Source organism: Cricetulus griseus, chromosome 2 (assembly GCF_003668045.3).
Source record: "Cricetulus griseus strain 17A/GY chromosome 2, alternate assembly CriGri-PICRH-1.0, whole genome shotgun sequence".
Taxonomy (NCBI): domain Eukaryota; kingdom Metazoa; phylum Chordata; class Mammalia; order Rodentia; family Cricetidae; genus Cricetulus; species Cricetulus griseus.
The window spans coordinates 248,908,441-248,928,637 of NC_048595.1; the positions used below are offsets into that span (position 1 = coordinate 248,908,441).

At 39.2% G+C, this 20,197-nt stretch overlaps 1 protein-coding gene across 6 annotated transcripts in view; it reads right to left on the reverse strand.

Annotated features, from left to right (window-relative positions):
- LOC100774416 (tRNA (guanine(10)-N2)-methyltransferase homolog) overlaps positions 1–20,197 on the reverse strand; it is a 109,689-nt gene that overhangs the window by 88,979 nt on the left and 513 nt on the right. For 2 of the 6 annotated variants that reach the window (XM_027398419.2, XM_027398418.2), the window contains exons 2-4: positions 17,309–17,426; positions 15,675–15,744; positions 14,084–14,210 (exon numbers count right to left, since the gene is read on the reverse strand). In XM_027398419.2, coding sequence (XP_027254220.1) covers positions 14,084–14,210; positions 15,675–15,744; positions 17,309–17,426 — 315 coding nt within the window. Of the gene's footprint in view, positions 1–1,872; positions 1,999–2,616; positions 2,665–3,052; positions 3,183–14,083; positions 14,211–15,674; positions 15,745–17,308; positions 17,427–17,678; positions 17,836–20,197 lie in introns of those variants that run through there. The other 4 variants (XM_035440334.1, XM_027398421.2, XM_027398422.2 and 1 more) reach the window with 4 other exon arrangements.

Below are 20,197 nucleotides of genomic sequence, written 5' to 3' on the forward strand. Positions count from 1 at the left end.
TTTAAGCACTTTAAACTCAATCTGCTGAGAAAAACAGGTCTACTTTTAGAAATAAAGAGTAGGCTGGTATCTACTTGAGGCATTTATGTTTCAACATCAGGCAATTGCAATGCGGAGTTCTGAGGAGATCTGTGTGGTCCTCCCCATGATTAGACTATTTCTGAGAAATTTTATACGTGAGCTATAGGATTTCATCAGGAACTATCCTGTCCGGGCTTGTGGAAGTAACAAAATTTACAAAGGCTGCAGATCAGTAAGTAAGACAATCAACTAACTAAAATAAAATCAATTATTAGGCATGATTTGAAGATACTTGGAAAAGAACTAATTAGCTAGGGAGCATAATTGTGAATTCAGTATGTACAAGTATGTGGTTAACCTCTTTTCCCAACAGTAATAAAACTAGAAAACTATACAGTGAGTGTAGAATTTTGGTTTGTTTATTTTCTGAGACAGACTCTCCTATAGCCGAGGCTGCCGTGACCTGATTCACCTGCCTCCATGTCCCAAGTACTGGGATTGCAGGAGTGTGCCACCATACCTGTCCATGGTAGATATTTTAGATGTAACATGCATGCAGAGAGGAAATCTGATCACACAGTGCATGCATTCTTTGAAGGATCACACAAATAGTTTGCCTTGTAACACTGACAAATGAATTCTATTCCTCCACACTGGTCCTATGGAGGAAGTAACTAAGGAGAAGTAAGTGTCCCCACTGCTGGTTGTCAACACTCTCCTTTCCTCCCTGTCACAAGGTCATAACACCCAGCCCATAGCCATCAGGAGAGAAAGCATCTAGTTTCCCATTCAAAACCAAAAAGAATGGGAGATTTGAGCAACAAATGCTATTTCTCACTTTCCTTTGGCTTTGCATCAAATTGCTTCCTGTATTAGAAAGTTATGAGTTTTAGAAGGAACTGGAGGTGAATACAATCAAAACAAACTGCATGAAAATTTCAAAGAGTAATTCTTAAGAGGTAGGGGTGTGTGTGTGTGTGTGTGTGTGTGTGTGTGTGTGTGTGTGTGTGTGTGTGTGTGTGTGTGTGTGTGTGTAGGGGTAAGTTCAATTCAAATGTGGATGGATCACAAACCAGTACAGGCATTCTGTAAATCAGTGAGGACAGCCCAATGGCTCCTTTACCACATGAATAACACAAATCTGAACAGGAGACATTATGAAACATGGAGTAAGACTACAATTGATGTTCAGGTATCCTAAATACTAGCACATCCTTTGACTCTCCATCCTTCACATGTCAGTTGTCATAGCTACTTGATGGGGTAGCATAGCCACATGCAGAGATCAGCCCTGAAATGTAAACATATGGCAATCAGGATAGTGGTGACTGAAGCTCTGCTCTCTCCTTAGGTCTGCTCCCCAGATTCCCCTCAAACTGTAACCAATCTTGCACTTTCCCTTCTTATATTCTGATATATGAGAAATCTACCTTTCCTTTTTGTTGTTGTTATTTTTTGTTTGTTTTGTTTTGTTTTGTTTTTCAAGACAGGGTTTCTCTGCTGTATGGTTTTGGAGCCTGTCCTGGCATTCACTCTGTAGACCATGCTGGCCTCGAACTCACAGAGATCTGCCTGCCCCTGCCCCTCAAGTGCTGGGATTAAAGGCGTGCACCACCAATGCCCAGCTCCCTTTCCTCATTTTTCATTTTTATCTTCTCAGAGTAAACTTTCGTTTTTAACCACAAAGCACATACATTCAATACTACTCATCTCTGATATCTAAGCTGCCGTTCTCCCCTTATGTTTGAAATGTTGCATAGTCTCTTCCAGTTTTCCTTTACTGTCAATGCTTCCAAGCATTTGTACTTGGCCTACCGATTTTCTTTTAAAAAAACCTGTGTGTACACTTACAAAAGTAAGGCAGGTCTGATGGCCTATGCAGTCTTCTAGACAGTGGGGTACCCCCAGAGCTGGGGTTACAGATGGTTGTAAGCCAGTTTCCTGATGGGGTGCTGGGATTCACATTCAGGTCCTCTGAAAGAGCAATGAGTGCTCTAACCAGTGAGCCATCTCTTCAATTCCATTGGTTCACCAGTTTTAGAACTTACACTTGAAGAAATCCTATCCTTTCCTAGTTTTCTTATGCAAAACAATCGCAAATATGTACCACAAGTCTAGATTTGTTCTCATGGCCTACACTGCCATTCTGTCCTATCCTCATTGCTCCAACTAAGTTAATCTCTTAATCATTTAACATTCCAACAGATACTTAAACAGTCTCAACTTCAGTCCTATTCTTCTCAAGTCCGTCCTTCATTTAGCTTTCTATTAAAAACAATCTAATTCTACCCCTTTACTTTTAAACTCTTTAATCTCTCTTCCAAGTTAGAGTACTCAAGTCTGAGTTTCCTGGCCCATCAACCTACTTCTCTTCTCCCCTTACCATTCTCTGCCACGTAACTGGGGACAGTAATGGACATTAATTAGAAGTCTGTACTTTTAATGTACTTGTTTCAGCCCCTCTGGGAAGCCACCATGAAAGCCCCCATCCCTCAGTGGATAAACTCCCTTTTCAAAAGCTCCCATCCGTACTGGGCACCCCATGACTGCACTTCACAGCGTTACACTCATGCTTAGGCTTCTGCCGGCCCTTACCCTAAAGGAACAGCACGCTCTTTTGAGAGCAGAACTGTCAGTCAGCACATCTCACCGGCCAGCGCATGCAATCGCAGGCACTCTGGAAAACGTTGCTTGAATAAAAAGCTGTTTCCCAAGTTCATCCAGCACCACCCTCGAGCCTTCACTCCACTAGCGCCCTCGTGGACGTCTCTGTCCTCGGTTGGATGAAGAGTCCGAGGAGGGCTGCGGGGGGGGGGGTGAGGCTCTCCCGCTTCACCGCTGCGCCTGGCGCACGTGCAGAAGAATGAGTGACAAGGTTTGGTCCTGGAAAAAGGTTGCCTGAGGTATCTCAGTCCCACGAGCGGTCTCACCCCCCGCCCAATCCGGACGCGCGCGGCTGCTCGGAGACGCCTCCCCGTCCGGCGCGTGGGGGAGTGCGGGCATCGGTGTCAGGGACCCCAGGGCGGCTCACCGGCAGGCGGAACTCCAGGTGCTCCTGGGCCATGAGCAGCAGATACCTAGGCAAGGGGGCCGGCAGCGCCATGGCCGCGGCCGCCGTGCGCCTGCGCCGCCTCCGCGGGTCCGCCCCCTTCTCCTCCCAGGAGCCGCTTCCGCTGAGGCAGAGTCCGGGGCGGAAACGGAAGCTCGGCAAGGAGCACACCGGCCTGACCCGCCTCCTGGGGTCGGATGGGGAGAGGGGTAGGGATGGGGGAGAGGGGTAGGGATGGGGGCGAGGGGCAGGGCTGTCTTGAGATGCTCCCTGTGTGAGCAGTGTTTTGTCTTAGGGGCCAACGGAGGTATTCCTGCGCAGCCCCCAGAGATGCTGCCCCACTTGCAGTGTACTTCCGACTCCCTCCTCAGCTGTTCAACTCAAAACGTGACCCACAAGTTCACTGTTCTGTGTAGACTCCTCTAACTACCCAAGATTCCGGGCCTCATCCGCACCAGGCTTTAACACTGAGTGTACTGTTTTGATTTTGCAAGAAACTTTTCCAGAGCTGTCAAGGACCTGTGACCTTGGTTTGCTCTGCACAGAAACCAACACAAACCTTCCTCAGACTAGTACTCGAGTAATAATTATGTTGCATGCAGACACACAGACAATCCACAAGCAATGGTGGATCAAAAACATTGGCAGGAGTTGCCCTAATTATTCATATGGGTCTAATATTAACAGTTTGTAAGATACTTAGCTACCCATTCTACAAGTGTCATTACTTTTAAATACTGAACCCTTTGTCCTGTGGAGACCTACATTTTGGAGTTTTTGCATTCTACCTTGAAAATATACAATGTATAAACGTATCCTACTTCTCCCTAGGACCATGTGCCAGAAACACTTGGTCGATGTTTAGTGGTAGTGCTCAAGACAGTCACCACATAGTGTGGTAACTCATAACTCAAACCTCAGTTCCACCATTTATCATCCCTAGGCTCTTAGCAAAATTGTGGAACATCTCTGAACCTCTGTTTCCTTAATAAAAACTGGAATATTGCCACCTATAGATGACTGCTACAAGGATTCCGTGTAATAATATTCAAATTTCAAAATATAGCCTATTGCATGAGGCCAATAAATGCCATTATGAAACTTTTGTTTTAATGAGAATTCCTGCTAAAAATGAGATTTGCATTTGTCAGAGTTGCTAAAATTCCTTCACAAGGTGCATATAAATAACATCTACCCTGTGAAGGTCCTAAGAGCAAACCAAGGCACAGTATCACCAAACTTCACTCTAGGAAACCAGTTTGAGTTTCCTTCCAGGGAATCACCTGTAGGTGCTTCTACCCCAATAGGCTACACTGGAAAAGCCTTTACTGAGCAAAAAGGAGGGCTTACCTGCAGCCAAGGCGATGGATGTACTTCGCCTTCCCAGGATTCCTATTCCCAGGACATTCTGCGGGGTCTAACTGCCTTTCTGGGTCCTGAATCAGAAGGATATGACTATTCTTTCTTTCCTTCTTTTTTCTTCTTTTAGGTAGTGGCCAGAGCCTAAGTATGCTTTTAAATTCTCTTAACAAATGTTTTGTGCTGCGTGCTCCTTTCCTAAAGCTCCTATCCCAACAGTGTGGCTGCCTGCTCCCATATGGCAGACCTTCCTTCTCATCTATGTGGCTTCAAGACTTACAGCTTGCCTGCCCTGAAGTTTTCTTTTGAAATTTCAATAGTCAAGCTTCTGTTTGAGCTCCTTTTTTTTCCCCCAAGCTTCCATTTTTGTCTGTTCTTCAATTCTTTTCATTGCTTCATTTTGTTTTTTGAGATGGGGTTTCCCGGTAGCTATGGAACCAGTCCTAGAACTTTCTCTGTAGACCAGGCTGGCCTTGAACTCACAGAGATCTGCCTGCCTCTGCCTCCCAAGTGCTGTGATTAAAGGTATGTACCACCAGTATCAGGCCAGTTCTTTTATTAATGATACCAAGAACCTTAAGAGGTAACCCAGGTTTCCCCAATATCATATGACATCTTCCCTGACTTGCCATGATTTCCAGAGTGAGAAGCAGACTATCTTGCCCCAGTATCACTGTGAGATGCTTAGAATTCACCAGTTACAGATGAGCAGGAGGCACTGGGTTCCTCTACCTGAGCTAGTATTGGCTGGTGACTACTCTCAGAACTTTGAGAGTTGCACAGTTACAGGTAATCTGCTATATGACTGTGGTAGTTTCAATGTAATTGACTCCCATAAGTTCATTGGGCATGGCACTATTAGGTGTGGTTTTGTTGGGGTAGGTATGGCCTTGTTGGAGGAAGTATTTCACTGTGGAGGTGGCTTTGAGGTTTCATATATGCTCAAGGGACATGAAGTATCTCAGACCACTTTCTGTTGCTTATGAATCAAGATGTAGGACTCTCAGCTCCTCGTCCAGCACCATATCTGTCTGCATGACACCATGTTGCACCATGATGATAATGGACTAAACCTCTGAAAATAGAAGCCAGTCCCAATTAAATGTTTTTCCTTTATAAGAGTTGCTGTGGACGTCCGGCGTTGGTGGCACACGCCTTTAATCCCAGTAGTCGGGAGGCAGAGGCAGGCTGATCTCTGTGAGTTCGAGGCCAGTCTGGTCTCCAGAGCGAGTGCCAGGATAGGCTCCAAAGCTACACAGAGAAACCCTGTCTCGAAAAACCAAAAAAAAAAAAAAAAAAAAAGAATTGCTGTGGTCACAGTGTCTCTTTGCAGCAATAGAAACAGCAGCTGAGCCCAGGATTAGAAAAAGGTAGCAGTATCAAGCACCAAATTATTTATTAGATAAGGGCTAGAAACAGCAGCTGAGCCCAGGATTAGAAAAAGGTAGCAGTATCAAGCACCAAATTATTTATTAGATAAGGGCTTTATGTGCTAAACAAATAAGATGGGGAATTCTGGAAGGAGGCACAGCTGTCCTCTTAGAAACTTGATTCCTTCTTTAAGACTGATACCCTACAAGTAGTGAAGACCCTGGCACAGCTGTCTATTAGAACTCAGAGACCACTCCAGGGAAGCAAAGGTCAGAAATTGCAGAGAGGAGTTTTCTGTTGTGATTGTAACATGCCACTTCAGCTACGAGACTAAGAGACTAATAGGACACAAAATCAAAGAAATAAAAATTTAGCTAGTCCCAACAAAAGAGCTCGTATGTAACACCAAACCATGCATGCATGTGTCTCAGGCAGAGCACCCAACATCTGAAATGGGAATACCAATGAGAAGAAAAGTTCCCTTCAAACTTTTACACAAGCATGAGGGCACATGCTAACAAATCCCATCCCTTGGTCTCAAGACACTCCAGAAGTAATCTGAGGTCCTAACTGCAAACACTTGTAATTCCCTACTGGTAAAGAAAGCTCTGTGTATTAAAAAAAAAAAAAAAAAAAGAGTTGAAGAGTCAGCTTTCTCTCTCAATCAGCCTTAAACTCTAATTCTGCTATGATTCAAATATAATAAATTGAGGATTACAAATTTACAAATAAGTATGTCTGTCTGGTTGAGCTAATCTGGAAGCACCTTCTCCAATGGCATGACTTCATGTGGGCCAGGAGTGTTGGCTCTAACTAAAGCTTCAAAGAACACTGAAAACGAGTCTAATGAAAAAGAGGGATTTGCTCTCTAAAGGAATGTTGAGAAGAAAAGTCAGCAAGGTGAAGGGACTGTATGACACTTGCCTATGACCTTGGTTATTAAGTTCTTTAAATATCTAGTGTGGATGGATTTAGAAACTCAAGAGTTTCACACTTAGTGTATCATGGATATGGATACCACCAAGTAAACAAGGCTAGGCAGATTAGCCTACATTCAGGCTATCACATTAATTTTTGGATTGAAAGTTACCTAATTGTGATAGCTTCACCAGACCATTTGAACGCTTGGTTCCCATGTGGTGGGACTGTTTGGGGATGGCTTAAGAGGTGTGGCCTTGCTAAAAGGAAGTATGCCATTGGGAACCAATTTTAAGAACTTAAAAATGTATTCCATTTCAAGTTTACTCACTCTGCTTTCTGCTTGAAATTTAAAATGTGAGCTCTCAGCTTGTTGCAGCCACCATGCTTGTCTGCTACTATGCTGCTCCACTGTGATGGTGATGGACCCTTAACCCTCTGGAACCATAAGCCCCAAATAAACACCTACTTCAGGAAGTTGCTTTGTCCACATTGTTTTGTCACAGAAATAGGAAAGTAACTAATACAATGACATTAAAGTTCTCAGTAAAACCTGAGTGTGTTACAGTAACATTATCAGCATTCGTAAGGTACTCAGAGGGATACAGTGGATTTACTGCCAGACATACACATGAAACACCAAAGTAATAGATATACAAAGATAAAGTAAAAGTACATGGCATCAAAAAATAAAGCTAAAAAGCCTAATGAGTAGTCTTGAGGATAAAAAAGTGAAGTTCTAAAGAGCAAAGACAGTACATGATCAATTTGGTGTGTGTGTGTGTGTGTGTGTGTGTGTGTGTGTGTGTGTGTGTGTGTGTGTGTGTGTTGAGCAGAAGACCTCAGATAAGGCATTTTACCACTGAATTATACTATTAAACCCAACTTAGTAATTTAGTCACTTGACTTAGTGAAAATCTTGATGAAAACTCTCAAAAAGAGAAAGTGGAGGCATAGAGGCCAGTGATGAGAGTCTAGGAATATTCAAGAGAAGAAAGGATGAGTGTCTGTAAAAACAAACACTGGAATTAAGAGCAATGGGCCAACTTTTAGTTCAGGTCCCATCATGACAGTACATGGAACCAAAACCTGCACAAATCTGAGGGCAAAGACGTTATGAGCCGGAAGGCATAAAAGAACATTCAAGCAAGCAATTATGTTTGTTGGTGTAACTGCAGAGTGAACAAGGAAAAGGACTTAGAGACCCAAAAGGAAGCTACCATCATAATCCAGGTAAGAAATAACTGGTCATGATCACAGCAGTGCAGTATTGGTAAGAAGTGACCAAATTATGAATATATTGCCAACAGATCTGTTAGGTTAGATACGAAGTGTTAAAGAGCCTACAATGAGTCCAACACTTCTGATTTGAGCACTGAAAGATTGGAGTTATCAATGGCAAAGATAGGGAAAATAGTAGAATGGATTGAGGATAGGAAACATCCTAAGTACAATACTGCTTAAATGGTATCTAGCTTATGGAGTGATCTAATTAATGAATGACTAATGAACAAAGCTCCATTTTTAATTGTGAAGTTTTAACTAGCTAATCAAACAGTGAGGAGCTGATTCTCAATCAGAGGTGAACTAATATGCCATTTTCATTAGGTTAATGAAATGTGCATCTTTTTGTATTTATATTTCTAGTATAAACAGATAAAAAAGCAAGTATCTGCTTCATTTCACTGCTTTGGTATACTTGTATCCAGTACATACTAAAATATTTCAAACGTATCTGACTGCAAAATAAAATAATACAATACATAAAGACTGTTTTGTGGTTGTTTGAATGAGAATGCCCCCCCATAGGCTCATGTTTGATGTTTGTTCTCTAGTTAGTATTACTGTTTAGGAAAAATTAGGAGGTGTGGCTTGTTGGAGGTATGTCGCTGGGGGTGGGCTTTGAGGGTTCAAAAGCCCAGGCTAGCCTCAGTGTCACTCTCTCTGCCTACAGGGTATAAAGCTCTCAGCTACTGTTCCAGAACCACACCCGTCTGCTTTCTGCCATGCTGATCATGAGCTAACCCTCTAAAACTGTAAGCAAACTCCCAGTTAAATGTTTTCCTTTACAAGAGTTCCTTTCGTCACTGTGTCTCTTCATAGCAATAGAACAATAACTAAGAAAGTGCTTAATCTTTGATTCTTTATATGAGAGAAAAGGTGTGTCTTCATCTCCAATGGTGAAATTTTTATACAGTTCAGACAATTTATTAAACACCTTTGAGTTGAAATCTGGATTTTAGTAATATTAAGAGTGTAGAGAAACAAATTTGACATATTACTTCGTTTTTATTTTCATTTTCTTCTAGTTACTTTACCATAATTTTATAATTACACAATAGTATCACATGCATAAATCATGTTCTCAATACTATTATAAATCTAATTTTGAGAGCCTATAGCCTCTACATGCAAATCCCTTTCTCCACCTCTAGTGAATAAGTTGAAATCCAAACATTTGTAAAAATTAACAGTAGAAATAGAAGTCAAGGTTCTCAGATTTCCACTGTTGTTTGACAGCCTAACACTGAGTCTTGAATTTAGGTGCTATCTACCTACTACCTATTCTTAGCAGCTGTCTCCCTTTCATGGCCTCTTCTCTGGGAATTATCAAACTTAACACACTAAAATTTAGTAAATTATTTTTGCCTCACCCCATAGCACTGGCAACTGACCTCTATCATTTCTTTAATTCTGGATCCCGATAGTGTTTGACACTTATTAAATATTTAAAAATATTTGCTGAATTAATTTTAATTGAAGTAGAGAACACTTGACAATAGATATTGTAATAAATAGTGTGCTACTTAAAATTACTTAATATCATGTGAAAACAAACTAAAAGTCTTAGCAGGTTTCTTTTTTTTATTTTTGCTAGAAAACTACCTTTCACTCTTTACAAGCAAGTAACTGCAGAAGCAGGCCAAAGTGCACCATGAGAGAACTGAAACATGGCTGTACCAGTGGCATTCCAGATGTATTTTGTCCCCAACCACTGAAAGCTTAAATAGTTTGTTACACAGATTCAGATGGGCCAAACAAGTCATCCGAGATACTGCTGAACAGCTGAGAGTCTATCAGTTGGCTTATTTCACAATCAAGGTGTTCTTCTGTATCATCTGTTTACTTGTTTTGTTTTTTGTTGTTTTTTTTTTGAGTGCTGGTCCAAAGACAGGCTTTCTAAGGTTTCAATATATTCAGTGCCTGCTCTGTAGTGGATCATCACAAGTGTCAGAGCTTGTAGTCTTTCACCCGATTTAGCCAATGCAGCAGAAAGAAGGGATTTTTTTTTTTCCTTGTATCAGTTGTTTCCTTTTCTTCTCTTTCAAGGGAATTATTGTGTTCTAACTCCTGATCAATTTTATTCTGCAGTTTATCCAGCATGAACTCTAGCTTTTGGATCCTTTCTTCTGTTGGCAAGCCTCTATACAGATCACAGCCAATTTCTTTAACTGCAATGAAAACACTATCATCCAGCCCCACTTCCTTTCTCACTAGCTTTATTCCCACAATGTGTCCTCGTTTGGAAGGACTGTTGGGACCACACACCTCTGTATCACTGCCTTCATTGTCTGATGTGTTGGCTGTGTGCTTTGGTGATGGTTCCACAAGATCTGTTCCTGGTTGAGAAAGGCCAGTTTTAGAGACTTGATGCTGATTTAGTAAATGAGAGCTAGTATTAATGATGTGCCTTGTCAAACCTGTTGTTTTATGAACTGACTTGTTAGCTTCCATCTCAACATGAGGAGGAAGGCCCATGAGTGGCTCCTGTCCTTCCAGCCTGAGGTTTTTCAGGGTATGGTCTATTTCCTCTCAGTTGCTCCACAAAGAGGCGTCTCAGCTAGACACTTTTATAGACACATTTTATGACAAACGAAAGCACAGAACATACAATGGGAAGCAGCTTTTGTCCAGACTTTTTTCTTACAGTAATCACACCAAGTTGGGTTTTGGAACTGCGTATCTTGGAAACTATGTTTATTTTCTGACAAACTCATCTGTCCCACAAAATGCTCCTCTTTAGGGGGTGCAGCAACTTCCTCACCCAAATGGAGTTCTTTTTCTTCCTCTACATTAGGAACTATGTAGTGATCTAGTTCTCCTTCCTTTCAAATATTTGACTTAGCTGATTTCTATAATGCATTAGTCTCCATGTTCCATTCTTGCTGCATACATAACACTATTAGACACTGGCACAATGCAGAATCGTCTTTCAATTCCCAATAAATAAACTTTACTAAATGATATGCCAATAATATTAGCACTATGTTATCAAGGTAAACTCCTTATCTATATCTCTTTCTACTTTCAAATCAAGTCTTTTTTCATAAGACTGGGTCTAACCACTAGTTACTTTCATTTTCTTTTGATACAAAAGCACACCATATGGCAACAGTTTCTGTCAGTTTTCATACATTACTAATTTGTGCTCTAATCTCCTGACAGGTAAAAATGCACATAAATTTTGTTAAGATAACCATATTGTTGGTTACTATAATCATTTAAAATTACATTAAAGTAGTTGCCTCTTATCTAAAGCATCACCTTTTGTGACCTACTTTTATAGTGTCAGTTATCTGTAGCTAACCCAAAATATTAAATGACAAAGTGCAAGAAATAAACAATTCATACATCTTAAATTACATGCAATTCTGCACAGAAAAATGAGATTTCACACCATCCCACTCTATCCTACCTGAGCTATGAATCATCCACACTGTCTTATTCATTTCCCACTTACAGTAATCACCTTTTATCAGATTAACTTTCACAGCATCCATGGTAATTGTATTCAACTTAATATGGCAACAAAGCACAACCATGAACACTTGCAGTATTTTAATTTTATTTTGTTACAACTGCTCTATTTTATAGGTACTGTTATTAATCTCTTACTATGCCTAAGGTATGCATATAAAGAAAAAGCTCAGGATATATTACAGAGTTTGGTATTATTCTGGGCTTCAGGTACTCACTGAGATACTCATAGGATACTTCCCTATGGATAAGTGGAAACCAATATATTATTTGAGTATGTGTATGTGAAATCAGTAAAAACTGATGCATATATAAATGTTTCTTTCATTAAAATCAAAGACTACTGGTAGCATGGTATTCTTTATTTTGAAAATTTATGTGTAAACTATAAAACTATCATAAAATTGCTAATTTCTTTTTCTCCTTCACTGTAAAAAGGTTTCAATTTTCTATGCCAATTTATTCATCATAAGTTATTATTAAGACTACTGATAAATGAAACCTGAACTTTAAAAAAATATAGGATGCATCCTGATTAGGAGAATTTGTATTAAGTGAACTTTTAGTTATAGTATATTAGGCATAAAACCTTACATAAGTAAATATCAAAACAAATAAGTCAGTGACAAAGCACTCATATAACTATATTACAGATCTCAGAAAATAGATCTGAAATGTAATAATGTAAGGCTACTCAGTGGTAGTGTTGTGTATACCCAGAAAACCTTCAGACTGCAATCAAACTTCAAAGTGAGCAAAATAATAGCTCATCCTGAGTCAGGTTAAGGAACTTTTCCATGGTTCACATTTTTATTTTCTTAACTTTTCAAGCCAATAATCAACCTGTAATAATAACAAGAAAAAAGAACAAACATGAACTTATGGTTCTTTCTAATTAGCACTGCCTCTATTAGATAACTATGTCCTTGTGACATCAAAGAGCAAGGAACTACATATTTTGTTTCTTAAAAATATCTTACAAAAAAAATACAATAGTTTTATAATACATAGAAAAGACACTATAAAAACATTCAGATTCCAAGCTACATTAAATATTAAGAAGTTTCTACATGAAAAATAAATGTAATATTTAAGATTTCCTAAATGAGATATATAAGAAACAAGTACATATTACTAAATGAAATAAGTCCATTTGAAAAGGTTATATCCTGTGAAATTCCAAATATAAAAAATTCTGAAGTCCCAGTGTAGTGACACACACTGTAATATAAACACTTGGGAGGCAGAAGCATGCAGATCTCTATGAGTTCAAGGCCAGCCTGGTCTAAATTCCAGGGGAGCCAGAACTACATAGTGAGACCCTGTCTCAAATAAATAAATAAATAAATAAATAAAAGAATGAAAGGACAAAAAAGAAAAAAAATTTAGAGACATTAAAAATATCAATAGTAACTAAGGAACAGGAGGAAGGATAACACAGAGAGGCAAAATGTGGTGGTCTGAATGAAAATGAGGCCCACAAACTCAAAGGGAGTGACATTATGAGAGGTGTGGCCTTGTTGGAGAAAGTGTGTCACTGAGTGGGGGGGTAGGCTTTGAGATTTCAGAAGCTCCATCCAGGCCTAGTGGCTCACTATCTTTTCCTGCTGCCTGAAGATCCAGATGTAGCACTCTCAGCTACCTCTCCTGCACCAAGTCTGCCTGCACACCTCTGCACTTCCCACCATGATTACAATGGACTACACCTCTGAACTGTAAGCCACCCAATTAGATGTTTTCTGTGGTCAGGATGATTCTTCACAGCAGTAAAACTCTAACTAAGACACAAAACAGAGGATTTTTAGGAAAGTGAAATTACTCTGTGTGAACCCTACAATGATGGGTACATGTCATACATTTGTCAAAACCTACAGAAAGTACAGCAGTAAGAGTGGAACCCAAAAAAGGACTTTGGGTAGTGACGATGTGTCAGTGTTGGTTCTTTGATGACAATAAGTAGACCACTATGGTAGGGATGTGATAGGCAGAAGACTGTGTGTATGTACCAGCAGAGGAAATATAAAAATACCGAAGTGCATTCAGTCCCCAAGTACTGCAGAGTAAAAACAATGTGAGCTTTTTAAAAATATCTGTATATGATCTTTCAAGAAAAGCCTGAATGTATATTCAGATAAGAATTCTGAAAGCTCTGCTTTTCTATATATGTCCATCTTCTCATCTTAAAGAGTTAGATTGCCCAGAAAATTTCCTCAAATTAAAAATATTATTTGGAACTGGGAATTATAGCATAAGCCTGAAATCCCAGATCCTTAGAAGATGGTGGTAGGGGGAATCCCAATTTCAAGGCCCATCTGGATGACACACACAGAAGACCCTGTCTCAAAATTGAGGTGGGAAGAAGGGTTGAGATATATTAACAGAGGAAAATGTTGCTTACTAGTGTAAGACAACCCTGGTTCAACATTCATCAGTGTAAAATAAATAAGTGTATACATTTCTAGATATGTCAGTTTGTTAAAATAAGTGTTCAAGCCAAATAGAACTCTGTGTCTAGTGTTATAAAGAAAAAACAAAACAAGACAAAAACAAAAAGCAACAAACATTTTAAATACGCTTGTATGTTACTGGTATAATGGTATTACTTACTGTGACAAACCAGTAAGAATCTGGTCTGTAAATCAACTTTGATAAGAAGCCAAACTGTTTGACTGGTGCTATGACATGAAGGTGTAGATGAGAAATCGAACAGAATGGTGGCATATGGAAACCCATTCTGAAACAGAAGAGATTATTGGCAGTCACTTCTCAAGTAACTTTAAAATACTTGCAAATCATGTGAGATTAAAAATATCCAAAGGTGAGCAGATTACCACTCACAGATCTTCTATTGTTTTCTTTATGCTCTTGAGAAAACCCAAAGTCCCCCATGTTGAAGTTTATAGACAATACACATCATTTATCAAAGAAATCATACAACCTCTATAGAGTGTGAGTTGCATTATTACTAGTCACTTCAGTACTTATCATAATAAGCTTACTTCTGCAAAGATAGGCTCCTGTAAAGCAAATGTACTAGACATTCAGATAGTGGGCCTTTATTTTAAGACATAGCCAGTAGATGGCAGGCTTTCACCTCTAAGAAAATACAGGGACAGTAACCAACATTTCTATAGTATGAGCAATAGGTCATCATTACAAAAAAAAAAAAAAAAAAGCTTTTGCCATCAGAGAAGGTTGCTAAATACTAAAACAATTTAGATTATTTGTTAATAATTAATAACTTCTTGCTTTATAAAACATTTATAAGGTAATTCTTTTCAATAGAAAATCATTTAAACTCTTTAAAAAACCAAATGTTATGGGTTTTTGCTCAAACTTTGTTAAATGCTAGAATTGAGTTCAGCAAGCAATGAATTCAAGTTAATTTTATGCTAGAAGCCTAATAATGATGCGCATGTGTGTACAAGTGTGGCAGGTATGCACACTCATGCATATCCAGAAAATGACACTGGGTGGCCTGGTCTACCATCTATCATGAGGCAGGACCTTTTCTAAGCCTGGAGCTAGACTGGCAGCCAGCAAGCCCCAGAAATCCTCCTGTCTCTGTTCCTAACCCAGCTGGGACTACAGGTAAGCTACAACCATCAGGTTTTTACCTGATCTAGGGCCTCAAACCAGGTTCCTTAGAGCTGTATTGCAAGCACTATTATTCACAGAACCACCTCCTCATTCCCAGTGTTTTTGTTTTGTTTTGGTTTGGTTTTTTCCCTTTGGTTTTATGAGACAGTTTCTTTATGTCTGTCCTAGAACTTGCTTTGTAAACCAGGCTGGACTTGAACCCAGAGATTCTCCTGCCTATGCCTCCTGAATACTGGGATTAAAGACATGCACCACCACTGCCAGGACCACCACACTATTTTTAAACTATGTATTTGCATAAGTAAATTCACTTTACCCAATTTTACAGGAATCAAAATATAGAACAACAAAAAGGAAGGACATCTAACTGTTTTACCTACTTACTATTTATAGACACTTGTTTGTCCCAAGTACAAGTAACGGCTTTTGGAAGATGTTGAGACATAAACAACAGGTTTATTAAGTTTACACTATTAAGGAATATTATCAAGGAACACTGCATCTGAAGCACAAACTCTAACACTGCTACTTCCCTTCTCATGAAAAACCAATTTCATAAAAATCAATTAGTGTTGGTTTCTACACAAAGCATACATACCTCACATCTGTAAAGTCAGTGAAATTATTTCTCTCAAGAATGGCTTTTCCAACAGCTACCATGCTCTCAACTGTAAGACAATAAAGAAATGGTATTATACTATTGGATACAGGAGTGCACACTAAAACTTGACTTCCTCTGGGGCATTTATTTTGTCTACGCTCCTCTTTTTCTGGTATCTTCTTTAAAAATTAATTACTTTTATTTTCTGTGTATGTGTGTGTCCAAGTGTATGTTGTACACCATGTGAATAGGTGTCAGATCAGGTGTCAGACATAGACAGTTGTGAGCTGCCATGTAGGTGCTAGCAACAAAACCCAGGTCCTCTAGAAGAGCAGAAAGTGTTCTTAACCTCCAAGCCATCTCTTAAAGCACCTTTTGTTTGGTAGACCTTTAAGTTACTGATTTTGAAACTCACTTTCTTCTCTTTTTAAAAGAAGATTTATTTTTATTTATGTGTATATGCCTGTGTGTATATGCTACATGTGTGAAAGTACCCACTGAGGCCAGAAGAGTGTGTCAGATCCCTTGGAGCTGGAGTTACAGGCAATTGTGAGCAACCCAACATGGGAGCTAGGAACAAAGTGACCCTTCTGGAAGAGAAAAAAACACTCTTAATGAGCTACTTCCTCTCCAGCTCCTTAAAACTTATTTCTTTCTTTTTTTTTTTTTTTTTTTTTTTTTGGTTTTTCGAGACGGGGTTTCCCTGTAGCCTTGGAGGCTGTCCTGGAACTAGCTCTTGTAGACCAGACTTGAAATAAACTGGAAAAAGTTTTAGGAAAAGATATCAGAAAAAGTCAAAGAAGGCACTGAGTAAGAATAATTCTGGAAGAATTAAAATTCAAATCTCCTTTTCAGAAGCTAAAAGTTCAAAACTAAAACTTCATAACTAAACTCTGGAACTAAGTTATCTGCATATGGAACTGTCAGGCAATTTAAGCTTATATATACAATACATCAGAATTTGTTTTGAATTTTTCATAGTACTTTCCAATTTCAAAGCCAAGAAAACTATCATTTAAAAAAAGCATAAAGCAAATCCAGGCATGGTGGCACACTCATGCCTTTAATCCTAGAACTCTCAAGGCAGAGGCAAGCTGATCTCTGTGGGTTCTATGCTAGCTAGAGCTACATATGTACTGAGAGCCTGTCTCAAAAATAAAATAAAATACCATCAAGCATCATTCCATTATCTCTTAATGATTTTAAAAATTAAATATTATCATATCTGAAATTTGCTTCAATACTTCTGTGGCAGGTTAATATATAAAAGAAAAAAACATGGCCACAGGTTACTAATTAAAGTTAGTATAACAAACACTTGGAGATTATACTGTAATTTTTTATTTATATTTTTTAATAGAATGTATCACAGGATGGTGGTGGTACATGCCTTTAATCTCAGTGATTGTGAGGCAGAGGCAGGTGGCTATTTGAGTTCCAGGCCAGCCTGGTCTATAGAGTGAGTTCCAGTAAAGCCAGAACTACACAGAAAAATCCTGTCTTGAAAACCAGCAAAAAAAAAGAAATGTTTCTTCTTGATAATTTTACTAGACCTTTTTCTTATTGTCACTGCCATATTTAAAGACAATTCAATATGGTATAGCCAGAAAGAATGCTGTTTATCATCTTACCCATTTCTATGTGATCTCTGTTTAGCTCCTTGCAATTTCTAATATGCTTCTTTGGCACCACAAGATAATGATGAAGTGCCGCTGGTTTGATATCTTTGAAGCAAATTAGGTCTTCATTCTAAAGAGGAAGGCATATTTGTTAGTAAGTTTTTAAAAAATACCAACATTATTCTGCTCTGCTGTAACTTAAGCACTATAAATCTACAAAAGGAAAATGGTATTTATATTACAGTTCATGCCTATGAACAATTTTATGACTGTGCCTTACTTAAATTCACAAAACAAGATTTAGCTCCTGTCATTAGGTATTTATCATATTAAGTTGACTTCAGGGGACAACTATAAGTAAAATTCATTAAAACTTCCTTACCAGAAATCTCAGTTTTAGCCGTGGTGGTGCACATCTTAAATCCCAGCACTTGGGAGGCAGAGGCAGGTAGATCTCTTTGAGTTCCAGACCAGCCTGATCTATACAGAGAGTTCTAGAATAGCCAGAGCCTCACTGAGAAACCCTGTCTTGAGAAACCAAAAAGAAAAAAATGAAATCTCGGTTTTAAATTTCATTATACATTTTCCCATCCTACTGTAAGTTTTCTTCACTAAAAATTAAAAGTTAAACCAACAGTTTTTCTCAGGAAAATTCCCTGGATACACTGTTACCCATCAATTCTTCATCCCAGGAATTAGAATTCAATGTCATGAGAACCTCATACCCATACTATTAATCTTAGTTGTCTAATACAACAAGCACAGCAACTGTATTTTGATCCATTTTATTTCAGTCTAAGTAGCAGATAAGCACTGACATCAATGGAATATTTTAGAACAGGTTAAGATAAAACCACCACACCGTGGGCTGGGTAAAGGCAAGCCTCACAAGCTGGGAACACAAGTTCAGATCCTAGCACCACATAAAAAGCCAGGTATAACACTGGTAGGCGGTGGAGATGGGAGGGTCCTGGTGGGGCCTGCTGAGCCAAGTCTACCAAATCTACAAGCTACAGGTTCACTGAGACTCTGGGTATATACACGTATGTACTTTTTATTTTTTCCTCTTTTGTAGTGCTGGTGATGAAATCCAGTACCTCACATGCTTGGCAAGTTCTGCCACTGAGCTACACCTCCGGCCACAGCTGATCTTTACAGTATGACTTCTGAGAGCAAAGAAATGAAAAGAAGTCGTTGTCTATAACTGAAAGACAATGCTGGTAAAACTGTGCAATAAACTACTGGACAGCTATAACAAGGAATGTAAAGGATCTCTACATAGCTATGAATTTATTTCTATGATAGTCTAATTTTTTTTAAGCAAAGGGCAGGAAAAGCTATCTTGTGTAAGGTTCTATAAGGTTCTATCATGCTGTTCTGGTTGTCTTGTTTGTTTGCTTTTGTTTTTTCTTTTTCGAGGCAGGTTTCTCTGTGTAGCTTTGTAGACCAGGCTGGCCTAGAGCTCACAGAGATCTGCGTGTCTCTGACTCCCGAGTGCTGGGATTAAAAGCATGTACCACCACTGCCTGGCTCTAGTTGTAGTTCTTACAAACTATTCTTGAACTTGCTTCTCCTGATCTCCCAATATTTTTTCTAACAAATATTTCTCAAAAATATATTTTTGCTTAAAATAGCTACAATAAGTTCTTCCCAGTAACTGGGCTGTGATATCCAAAACAAGGAAGTTCATGTGAAAGAACTTCTTAGTAACATGGTAAGGTGTCAAGACAATTTTGATTAACAAAAGAGGAGTTAAATTAGCACTGAGGTATTTGCTTAGTATGGGCTCAAACTTGGCGAAATTTAATCTAAGATTTTTCATTTTTTCCATTTTCTTTTTCTAAGAGCCCTCCCCCCCCCTTTTTTTTAATCTCTGTCTATCCTTGACTGTCCTGGAACTCACTCTGTAGATATAATTGTGGCTTGTGCCACAATTGTTCAGCTATTTCTAAGAGCCCTTAAAGATAATTTCTATCAATACAAATGCCAGCCATGGTATTTATGTATATTATATGTATATCTGTGCCTCATACATAAAAAGTAAGACACTGCCTTTGGAATGGGTATGCTCTCTGCTAAGACTATGTGGTATGTAACCTTGCTCAAACGAATTCTGAAAAATACAGTAAGAAAACTATACAGAGATCCGTGAAGTGAAGAATTTTCTCTGACCTCTGTTGGAAAAGTTTCCCAAACAGATTCTTCATAATGCTGGTAACTGATTATTCCAAATCAAATAATTTCCTCTGTACTTAATTATATAACTATACCAGACCTTGAATAAGCCCAATCGGTTCAGGTGTTTACAACAAATAAATGTGTGATGACAATTTTAAATGCAAGATGATTAATCGCTCTAAAAAAGATTAACTCTTTACTCGTGATGATGGGGTGTAAAAAAAAAAAAGAGCCAGAGTAAAGGGGGAGTTTTATGGAATAATGATTTACAGGCACGGCAAGACTGCTGCAATCTAGAACTCGCACCAGCTACGATTACCTGCATTTGATCTGCACAGGACTGAACCTGGCAATATCTTGTAATGAAAAGGGGAGGAGCTCACGGTTGGTGCGGGAGGACGAAACACTTTCTTGGGTGGCGTGGCCACTTGAAAGCCATGAGCTGGTAAGTGACGGTTCGACTTCAGATCCAGTCCAGAAACCCCATTCCGGCCTATTTTCAAGCAAACTCAGACTTCTTCCCCAGGCCCATGATCTATTTTCTGCTCGCTGTCACCTCCCTACCGACAGCAGAAGTATGCCGAATTGACAATGACTGACTAGAGAAGAGGGAGCCCCCCCTGTGATAACAGCAAGGGCGCAGAGTGCATTGCGTGGCAAACGGGTGCAGAGGGAGACGTGGGTGCCTGACTCCTATCGCTACCATCTCTCTCAAAAGAGCAG